The 11859-nt window shown below is 38.7% G+C and overlaps 1 protein-coding gene across 3 annotated transcripts in view; it reads right to left on the reverse strand.

Annotated features, from left to right (window-relative positions):
* The window catches only part of LOC131784008 (deleted in malignant brain tumors 1 protein-like), a 28688-nt gene extending 16829 nt beyond the window's left edge, over positions 1-11859 (reverse strand). For all 3 annotated transcript variants that reach the window (XM_066168109.1, XM_066168107.1, XM_066168106.1), the window contains exons 1-3: positions 11638-11859; positions 4733-4771; positions 3598-3909 (exon numbers count right to left, since the gene is read on the reverse strand). In XM_066168109.1, coding sequence (XP_066024206.1) covers positions 3598-3909; positions 4733-4771; positions 11638-11674 — 388 coding nt within the window. In that variant the 5' untranslated portion in view covers positions 11675-11859. The remainder of the gene's footprint in view (positions 1-3597; positions 3910-4732; positions 4772-11637) is intronic.

The raw sequence follows: 11859 nt of genomic DNA on the forward strand, positions 1-11859 counted from the left end.
AGGCGGACCCATTTGGGGGGTCCGGGGCATGCTCCCCCGGGAAATTTTGAAATTTAAGTCCTCGGCCGTGATGCAATTTCCAGCGTTTTGAGGGATGATGGTGGAAGGTTTAATACCTTACAAACCATCTCTTTTTAAAGCTATTTCATTAAACAAGGACTACGCCTCTTTTATTTACGTCCAGGTTACATGTTTTGTTTGTTTGTTTTTTTCGCAAGTAAGAAAACGCGCGCCGCAGGAGAGCGATGTTGATTTTACCTATTTATCCGATGTTGATTTGCCTATTTCTTCTACCTAAGTATTTTTAAGAACGCAAGAGAACTGATATCATGGCCGAGTTCCCAAGTGCTTCTATAAGCCAACAGTGAAAGAGTAGCAAGTTTATTTCTTTTATAAAATGCTGACAAAATTGCGTGCGTTCAAACGTGCGAACTGAAGCCCCATAAAGCACGCGCGTGGCGCAAGTATGAACCCGAAGGCGAACCGACCAATAATAGCGCACGCAATTCCTTGAACATTTTATAAACTAAGGGTGCGTTCCTTTGGGAGGATCCGGATTTGGATTTGTGATCCAAGATCACACAGATTACGGTGCATCAAAGGAATGGAGCTTTAGGGTGCGTTCCTTTGGGAGAATCCGGATCAGGATTTCTGATCTGTGACGTTCCTTTCGAGTAAATCCATTTTCAGAACAGTGATCTATCAAATTCACTCTGGACAAGGATTCATCGGATCACTGATCCGCACGATCTAAAGACGGATCATTGGATCACTGATTCAACGCGTTCCTTTGGGCGAAGGATCCGAAATTAATCATTTCGCCCAGCGGTGCTCAATTTCAAACAAGAAGGTACTTCATATATCGACCGGAAAGATTGCTGGCAATCGCTCCACAAATTCTGCGATAAACACGGAATAAACTCGATTTTGTAATGTTAAATCTATCAGCCACTGGTCGCAGGCTTTCAGGGTTCCCAAGTAACCTTCATCTTCACAACTTCTCGCTTCTTGTAGTATTGAATCATCAGAAATTTCCTCTATTAATGAAACAACAGCTGATCTATTCGCGACGGCCATCTTGTTTTCGTTTTTAAATCTAGCGCGCGATTCCGCTGATGCGCTCTACAATTTCGCGCCTGTCGTCATGGTAACTGATCTGATTAACTAAAGCTCCGTTCCTTTGATGCACCGTGATCTGTGCGATCTTGGATCACAAATCCTAATCCGGATCCTCCCAAAGGAACGCACGTGTGATCACGTGTGAACGCGATTGTGTCGATCATCAAGCCATGGACAAATTTTTTCATCAATCAAAGTTACAAAATTTTCGGTAATGCTATTGAAAAATCCAAAGAAAGGGCAATATCGTAAATTAATGTTCTAAGATCTTCTAAGGGTACTTTTACTCAGAGAAATTCGGGATCTGTTCACTTATACAGTACATCTTGTGCTACGTAGAATTACCCGTATAAATAGTACAAATAGTGTTGTACAGTAATTTACGAAAGAGGACTTGTGTATTTCGACGCTACAACTAATTAAGTATATATATAATTATTAACTAATCACAGATTATTGCACGTTGATTAGCTGACTGACAAACGAAGAGGGGGACCCTGATTTAGTAATTTCCGAAAAAGGCCACTTTGGGCGCTAGGAGAGTGAATAACGAACATGTTATTTTACCAAGCAGACAAATAAAATAGGAAGCGCTCATATGTAACGAATTTTAGACGGGCATTTTGTTTCGTTCATTTATGTTTTTCTTCAGAAACCGTACGTGTTAGAATTTTTTTTTCTTTCAGTTTAGGGGTTCGACCGAACCAGCCGAACCACCCCTGGATCCGCCCCAGTCTTGTCCTGATCCATGAAATGGTAGTCGCATAGCTTTTGCCCTTCTTTGTAGCAACTAGCTCAGCAAGTCTACCATGGTATTGTTTACATTTCACCGCCGTTCCATCTTTGTTTTTTGTTCTCGAAACACTCACAGAAATTTTTTACCTTTCGGCGGGACGCATGGCATTCGGTAAAGCTGTTTGTCCGCCTATGAAGACGACAGTCGACATTCATACTTCGACTCAGATTTCTTCGCCTTATCTTTCTTTGAATTTTTACGTCCTTTTCATTTCACTGTTGTCGAGCGATACAAGAAAACTGACTCGCAGTGCTAAGGTTGAAGCAACCATCATGTATCTACAAGAGGATAACGCTTTCTTCACTCGAGGCTTCCATATTACGCCAATTCAACGAACAAGGTCCAACAACTTGGCCTAAGCAGAGTTGTCTCTCTCAATCCTGGCTCTAAATCATGCTTGCAAACGCTCTATTCGTTTCCAGACCATCGTAAATGCGAATGAGTCAAACCGAAGTCAGGGTATGGACTACTTCAATTGAATTTTTCCTCCCTGTCTTTCTTAGACCACTACGATTACTATTATCATCTCAAATGTTTCTAAATCATACATAAACTGAAAACTACTGCAGATTACTTGACAAAAGAAGACAAAGAACCGTTTGTCTTAAATGAATGCCTCAATATTAACAATTTTCTTAACCGAAGTAGTAGACTTCGACATACTTGGCATTAGAGCGATTCGTCATAGATAATTACATCTTGGATTATTGAAAAAGCAGTCTATAGATGGGATAATCTGACATCGGAGCTACAATGATGCTACACCACTTCTGTGAGATTAGAATCTTTTCTGATCGGCTCTATATACAGACCTTCCCTTTTATCCCGCGTAATCGAGAGGGCCAGTATTAGCGAGACAACAGCCATTTAATAATTGGGAAAAGAGGTCGCTCTTTGTCTATTGAGAATTGATTTCAATATCTTATCGCCTTCCCTAATGATAACTACATCCAAGGTTGCTTTACGCAATGCCTTGCAAAGGGCTCTATATCAACGATTATCAATGAGAAGTAGGCTTCGAACGATTGACACATCGAGCGTCAACTGTTTGTCAATGCACAGCAGAGTATTGAAGGTCATACTCCGCCCATTAATTTTCGCGCGATTTTATTGGCTACTTTGAGTCACGTGGTGGAGAATCACCGGACTCTTTTCACGCAATAACCCGCGTCTACGTCGATATTCATCATTCTATCATTTCTGTCGAAAAGAAGAGTTTTATCTTCTCATGTCTATTATTAAACACGGAAGAAAACAAATCGTTCGGTCGAGTCCAGTAATAGTGATATCATGAAGCCTTCAGCCTTTAGAGACAATACACAGCTACACTTTACTATAGTAATGACGCCAACGATGAACACATTCTAAGCTATATGCGCGTAAACTTAATCTAAATGTGTTTGAAAGAGCTTTTTGATGTCTACCATCTCAGCCCTTGTAAAGTTAATTTCCAAAATAAATCATCCTGAATACAATTTAGGGCTATCATTAAAGGTTGAAGTAAAACGCTTTAAAGATTCAGGGAATAGCACCAATTGCTATCTGTTGGTGGGAATAACATCGCGAGATGGATAATTTAATTGAATTACTCTCGAATATGCAACGGCTTTCTTTAATTCTGATTAGTTCATTTTTATGCTTGCTAAGGATGGTAATGCAACGTATTCGTATCGTTACTTTACCTTTGGGTCGGCATACCACACCAGCATCTTCAATATGCCCACAGTTCTCATTTCCCCATCCTTGGTGACTACACTGTGATATCGATGTCTCATTTCCAAAACATCTAACGTCATCCAGCCATATCTGACCAGTTCCTCGTCCAAACGCTGCCTCTCTAGGTGCTGTTAAAGCTCCATTGTGTCCAAGCTGGCGACAAACTACATTAGCGTCGTGTAAGTCCCAGAAATCGTCACAAATGGTTCCCCATGTACCATTATAAAACACTTCAACACGACCAGACGACAGTAAATTGGTAGGGCTCACCAAACGAACTGTGGGTATAAGGATAAAATTTAGCTAGGCATACATGGTGAGCATTAGTCTAAAGAAATGTTTTGATCACTGGTGAGACAACAGCCAACATCGGCTTTGTAATTGTAATTGCATTTGACCAGATCGTTCTTCGGAATATAAGAAAATATGAATAAAACAACATCGGAAATGCCCCTTGAGAAAAGGTACAGTAAAAGTTTGGTTTAGTTGAATTCGCTCTGCTAGCATCATGAGATAGGAAAAATGAAAAATTGAGAGAACGAAGGAAAGTTTGTGTCTTCCAAATTAAATGCGATGTAGGAGTATTACCTCCTTACCTGCTTGTCGACGTTTTACTCCAGCGTCTTTAGCTAGTATGCCCAAATTTGTGGGCTACCCATCGTCCGTGATGGGAAGGTTAACTTCATTACTGTCAAATTTTGTAACGACTTTCTCGCATTCTGATCGGCTCTTTTTCACATGCTCAGTAAAAATGGCAATAAAAAGTGCTCGTATCGTTTTTCTACCTACGTAACCGAGCCATTAGCGAGGACGTGAAATCCCCGGAACCATGAATGGACCTTCCTGGACTGAAAAATGAGGGTATCGTCCGAGTGAAGCCATTAAAGAAGTGCGCACAAGTGATTGACGATGGAAAGCCAGCTTAAGCTTTGCATCCGACTGACCGTTGAAAAGAAATTGATTTTCCTTTACACAAAAACCGATGGAGTTTTTTTTTTTCAGAGCTCAGTAGAACCCCTGTTCTAGTCCTTAGTTCACCGAGAAATTTTTTACTTAAACCAAAGACGAGAATCGCGTAAGTTGATACACTGTTACACTTACCAGTAACACTTGCTGCTTTCGGAAGAAGCACCACAATACCTGAAAGAAAAATCACGAAAACTTATTTGTTGGATTAACTTTGCCAGACCTGTACATGTTATGTGTAGTCTGCATTGCAGACGTCTTATTACGGATAGTTAACTTTAATAAACACGCGATCGCTTGTTCAACTGGTCATGCTTGATTTGGAGATAGGGACAGTGATAGGGGGGGAGGGGTGGGGGAAAGCGAAAAGAGAAATTATAAATTACATTGTGCACAACAAACGGTACAAAGAAATTCGATAAAAACGGTCGAGAAAGACGAGGCGTCTATGCAATAAAGGTAGGGAGGTTGAACACGTCATATTTCTCGCTTTTATTATCATGGCTATTTTTTCAACATTTTCTAAAAATTTTTTTTTTATGGCACAGGCGAACGCTTAAAATTCAATCTAAATTTATCAGACAACCGTGTAATATTGAGGGAATTTCGACTTCAATGAATTTTCAAAGAAAAATTTAATACCACTGAACAAGGAGATAGATTTCATACCGAGGAAATTTTAGCTTGTACTACTCTAGTTAATACACATATTCAGGTTGATATTCTCGTGGTATTACATGTTCCTGTTTATGACCTTTAAACCCCCAAATCATATGCACGTACGTTTTGGCCGCCTTTGTTGACGATTGACGTTCACACAGAAGATATATTTCTAGGACTTAAAATTAAGTTTTTCTGTTTCGATACGAATAATGAATATTACGTCAGCATGTTGCTCACTTTTAAGATTCTCTTTCATTCGATTTTTACGTTAGTATCTCGAGCACTTTAGAATTCTCATTTATTGGATTGGAACGTTAGTCTTCCGCTTACTCTTAGCACTTTCAGTAATATATCAAAAGCGAGTGCGAGTGTTTTGTCATAGGTTCCAACCTTTTTTAAACGGATGAAGAATGAGGCTGCAGGCCGAGTGCTTTTATTATTTCGAGGTCTTTTGAACACGAAGCACGAGTTTTCGATATGACTTCTCTGACAAGTGCACCTAAAACACACTTGACTTGTGTGTGTAATTAGCACCTTTTGTTAAAATGGAAAACCTGGTGCATTCTTTCTTGTTTAGCTCAACCTTTGCAATCATACCTTTATTTTAACAGATTTGATTTACGTTTTGCCAAATGTGAGCAGTTGACACACGACGGCAGAGGGGATGGATGGCAGGGCGAGCCGTTTTCACTCTGGCCAAAACTGCAGTTTAGGAACAACGTCTGGCTGATGAAGCTGTTTCAATCCACATAGTATAAGAACAAATGAGCTCTGAAAATATTTCGGTAAAGAGAAGCTTATAGGTGAGCGCACAGATCATCGCTCTGATGCTTTATCGAGGTATGAGAAAATAAGTGAAGGAAATAAGGCCAAGGTTTCTTACTTACTGGGACCAAATGTAGTGTACACACCTTGTACGACTGAAAGCTGTAAACAAGAACACGGAAAACCAATAAACGGTGATGCAAATGTAAGTCATGCTTCATTTCACCTCAAAATTTCCAGAATTGTAATTTTTTTACGTCGTCAGTTACTTTGCTAAAGACAACAATCAGTAACTAGTGAAATGTAAACGTGGTTTCAAACAAAAATTCAAGTGTTTTGATCAGTGTCCTGATCAGTTTTTTAACTAATCGGAGCAATCTTGTTTTCATGGGGAAATCAAAAGTAACGCACCTGACAAAAGGAGGCAATCTTATTGGCTAATACCTCATAAATAATTAATACTTTTGAGAGACATAGATCAAAGATGAAAACTTCATGACATGCTAGCGTAAACTCGCAATGAGGAGTTTTACGATGAAAGCTATCAAAAGTTTTTTGTACTGTCAACACGATCTAAGCGTGATCTCGCGTGTTAACTTGTTGAACTGCAGGAATGATGCGTAGTGGCGTTTCAAAGACAAGTTATCAATAAACACCAGAGTAGGGTCACTTAGCCAATCCGAGCAAAGTACTCAAACGGCTTCCAGGAGGCGCGGTCTTGAATTCAGTGCCCGCCGTTTTGTTCCCCGTGATTTACCGTTAAAAGGTTATATAGAGAAGCAATCGAACAAAATTACTTTGAGTGAAACAAACAGGTATTTCGCCTGCTTCAAAGAGTTCTTGAGAACTAAAGAAATAGACAAAGAGATTGAAAACTTTGGAGCGAAAGAGCACGTTGAAGTTTTGTGTGCATTCATTGTGAAAGTTAGCGGAGGTCTGGAATATTTTGCGGTTATGCAAACTTATGATTTCGAAAAAGATAACACTGATATGTTTAATTTTCGTTGTGCATATAATTATATTTCTCAAACTCGTTAATAATGCATCAGGTAATTAACCAATTGTGTGGCCTCATTTGGCCTTGATATCCGGTAAAGAACAGATCCAAACACGCGTGATTAGATATCCAAACACACGTGTTAGGATATCCAAACACGTGTGTTTGAAAATTAATTTCCAAAAGAATACAGTACTTGAACAAATGTTTATTAACAAATGGCCCGTGCTTTCATCAGTTTTCTCGTGTTTGGAAACCCTGATGAAACACTCGCCCTCGTTTATAAACAAATTACAGAATAGAAAGTTCTTTGCACGGAATTTTATTCACTCGTTGCTTTTCCCTTTGGAAAGTCACTCGTTTGTTGTACTCATGCACTTCTGTAATGTAGGCATGGCCTCGATATAGTGATGCCTCGTTAGGGGGCTACAAATAAAGAAGCCTTGATTATGCTTTGTTCTGTTGTACATGAAGTGGCTTGAGAGTGAAAGGGAAACACGAGACTTAATCGAGGGTTTTCCGTACTTCTTGTTGAGTCTTCTAGCCTCTTCCCAATTTTTTTTATTAGTTTTATGATGAAGAAAACATTGATTTCGCCACGCATTCGTAAAAATTTTCCCAAACTAACAGAGGTGACACGAGCATGCTGCTGTATTTTCATAAAGCACGCCAAAATAGACCAATCCGAACCTTTGTTAGATTGGTTCAAATAATTTGTTTGGATAAGACTAAAGTAGTCAAAATGTGAAACAATCAAAGATCACAAACTGAAATAGTTCACAAACTGAAATAGTTCCGCAAGTCAGCAGGTTTTTCATCATTCTTGTGTGATTTGTTTTTGAAGAAAAAACTATTTATATTTATTATATGAGTGTTAGCAGTGTTTGAATTCTATTACCGTAATTAAGCTTGAGCCAGTCTTAAAGCGTGAAAACCTTCAAAAACTCGGACAGTCCACTTCCGGCGTTTTCTCTTTGGTGTTTTTCGTCTCTGCTCAAGTCATAATTTCGTCAGTTTCGACGTTTGGCATGTCTACAAACCGTTGTTTATTTCTCCCGTTGCTAATAGCTATATATACATAGCTGACTCGGTGTTTTCATCAATAACTAGGTTCCGAAATGTCACTTTCTATCTCCATGTGATTTGTTCTGTTACTTACAGTTTGATCTGGATCAATTGAAGTCAGGTGCTCGTTTTTTATGTTCGCGTTCTAGGCCATGCAAGCCATGTGGGTCAACAGAAAAAAGAAAAAAAAAGGTGAAAAAAAACGTGAGAGAAGTCCGGGAAATAGTCGGCCATTGCACAAATTGGTTGATGGCGTGACAAAGTTACTCCGTGCATTTGTACTCTGATAAAGCACGACGTTTCATCCAAATCAGAAAGCTTAAAAAAAATTTTAACAAAAAATAGTGGATAAAGGCCTCGTGAAGTTTAGTGAATTAAACAATTCGTACACTTTCCCAAGTTTTCCAAATCTTGAATAAAAATCTGTGTGTCACACTTTCCATGAAGTAATCTAGACTTATGCGAAAAACTGTTCGCGATCAGTCGCCAACGATCCCTAAGAGTTCAGACGCATGGCGGACGTTTGGGCAGGCAATGAAGTAGAAGGTTCTTCTGGAAAGAATGTTTTATTGCGAATCTTATGAAAAGAATCGCAATTTCAGAATTCATTAGATAAGAGGCAGAATCTCTTGTAATCAAAATGCTATTAAGTTAACTTTTACTGCTGGTAACTTTGATAATTACAAACCTAATTATCCGATAAAGTCTGTTAAGCTTTGTTACATTACAGCAGTGGAGTAGGTACATGAACGATTCCTTAGGAAAACGAAAAACAATGTCGTAGCCGCGATAACCTACATTAAATTTTCGTGTGAACATTCACAACACCAAAATTAATAGCTTTGGAAGCGAAAGATGGTTGGAGCAGTTCCAAAATAGTCCTTAAATTTTTGTCATTCGACTGTTGTGCTAGCTCGCAAGAGAAACACGTTCGATACTAAGCGCTTGGTAACCGCCCTATATCCGATTTCGGTTGCGCGAGCTCAATCAACGTTTTTACAGGCTTCCGAAAAAGTGCGTCGCATATTAGGTTGTTGTTGCCTTGTTTCGATCTCGTATGAGGATGGAGACTTCAGTGGCCAATACTGCCTTCCGCTCCAAGGTTAACTTGTACGTTAGGAGGGCATTAAATCTGGGTTCATATAGACTGATTCAAAAGGAATATTCGGAGTTTCAGGTGGGTTTTTGTTACAATAATTCAGTGTCAACCGATCGACTGAAGCTTGAATCAATAATAAGAGGTCAAGAAACTGAATCCTGCTTGATCAGACTTAACTTCCACTGGAAACATGCTGTTAACAAAGCTGTTAGGAGGAAGTACTCTTCAGGAACTTATTGAACCCTGTTCATACTATACTGATTGAAGGCTTCAGTTTGCAACAGAATCAAGCTATTTTTGTATGATTCATAACTGAGCATTCCCCTTCCACTTTCAACTATGTTTGTTAACAGAGAAGTACTGGATTGCGCAGCTAGAAATGGGATCATAGGAAAGGACTAGAGGTTGCAATTGGCATGCTATTAATTCGTTGATGTTCAACAACTGCTTTTTTGCAGATTGTAACAGTCAGTGAATGGTATGGGGTATAATCTGGGAATGATATATATAACTAATACACAAAGAATGAGATATGTTGATAAAAATTGAAAGTTTTTGATACAGTGAATGTTGATATAGTTGTTCATTGATAATTTGACGTATACATCATGATGTTGTGAAAATATTAAGTTAATTATATTTCATGTGAATTGTTAGAAAATAATAAAAAAATGGGCTTTGATTTAAAAGTGATGTGATATTATCATAAGATACAAGGAATGAGATATGTAGATAAACAGAGAATGTTGTTGATACAGTGAATGTTGATATAGTTGTCCATTGATAACTTGATGCATATATTATGAATATATAAGTTAATTTTGTTATATTGATCGTATGTTAAATAGTAAACCCTAATAAATGAAGTTCTTTTCAGTGTAATTTACTGTGTTAGGGGAAAATCAATTGTCTGTATAACTCAACAAAACCCAGAAAAGGCATGAGATTCTTTGCAATAGAATATTCAGACCTCAGAAGGGCACAAAGACTTTATCTGCAAGAATGCTTTTGAATGTGACTCTTCACACAAGCAAAGTCAATCTCTGGAGAAGAATGATCAATTTAAAAACGAATATTCACTCTTGGGTGAAGGTCAAAAATTATTGTGAGGAGACTTAGAAACTGACATTCCTCTCTTGCAAATATTGTGTCTTAAGGCAAGACCAGTAATTCTTCTGATAAACTTGCTTAAAAAATGGGATTCTGCTTAAATGGATATCATCTTAGGAGGAGAGCAGTGTTTCCTCTTATATAAGAATACTTCATAAACTGGTTGCTGGCAAAATAATTTTGTTCTTGCGGGAAAAAACTAGTATTCTTCTAACAAGAATCAGACATACATGAGATTCTTCTCGTAAGAATTCTTAACCCTGGGAGAAGACCCACAATTCTTTCCTAAAAATGGATATCATCTTGGGAGGTGAGCAGTGTTTCTTTACAGAAGAATACCTCATTAACTGGTTCTTGGCAAAAGAATTTTGTTCTTGTAGGAAAAAATTATTCTTCTTCTAACAAGAATCAGACATACAAGAAATTCTTCTTATAAGGATTCTTAACCTTGGGAGAAGACCCGCAGTTCTTTCCTCAAGAACAAGATTTCTTCTCCTCAGAATTATAATTCTCCTCTGGGACAAGAATCTGAAATAATAAATTCTTCTATGAAGAGACATAAATCTGGGCAAAAGAATTTAATCTCTGTTCAACAGGGCCGTAATTAGCGGGAGGCAAGACGAGGCCATTGGATTGGTTAAAAGAGCGTTTCTGAGCCTCTAGATTAAGGGGGGGGGGGGGGGGGCAAGCCCCCAGACTCCCTTAGCGGCTCGCGCCTTCGGCGCTCGAAACTTGCCTCGTCTTGTTCTGAAGTCTGGCTACGGCCCTGTTCAAAAGAATCGAACTTAAGAGCGATTTAGAGTGATTTTAATCACTCTAAATCACTCAATAATCCGGATAATCGAGGGTCCGGATACTCGAGAATATGAATATTAAAATATTCATATTCTCGAGTATCCGAACCCTCGATTATCCGGATTTTTTTCTACAAGTTCGAGATAATCGAGGTCCGACTGTATCAGGCTCTTGTAAAATACCTATTAGCAGAAGCCTTTTCGTTTCAGGTTCGAGCGAATGAAGATTTCAATGATCCTTAAATAAAACGCAAAGGAGTACACAAGGGTAAACGCAGTGAGGTGCGAGTGTCGATTACCCGTCTGTTGGAGTTGCAGTTTAGATCGTTATTCAATTTCAACTTGAATGAGCCTGTCTTGCTAATCATACTGAACGTTCGGTAGATTTTAAAACAAAACAGTTTAACTTTTCGCTCTTCACATTTATCGCGCGATAACAGACTCTGGCTTCGCCCCCGTCAATCATTATGCGATACTCTCGAACTACAAATTAGTTCGTTTAAATATACGTTAAACAAATTAAGTTATCACATCGAAAAGTGCTTACTTCCGCCAAGAAGAAACATGAGCGCTCCAAGCTTCATTCCAAATACTTTAAAGATCCTGACGAGTAATCAGCTTCGCCGTCCACAATAGTTCATTTATAGTTAGTCACAATTATTCAGGGCTTACAATAGGAAGTCTCTGAGATGTGCAAATCAATTCTCTTTGTAATGATGTACAGTATTAGGATGCTTGAAGACCCAAGCGGTCGTGGTTACAAGGGATG

This window comes from Pocillopora verrucosa, chromosome 6 (assembly GCF_036669915.1).
Source record: "Pocillopora verrucosa isolate sample1 chromosome 6, ASM3666991v2, whole genome shotgun sequence".
In the NCBI taxonomy this organism is placed as follows: Eukaryota; Metazoa; Cnidaria; class Anthozoa; order Scleractinia; family Pocilloporidae; genus Pocillopora; species Pocillopora verrucosa.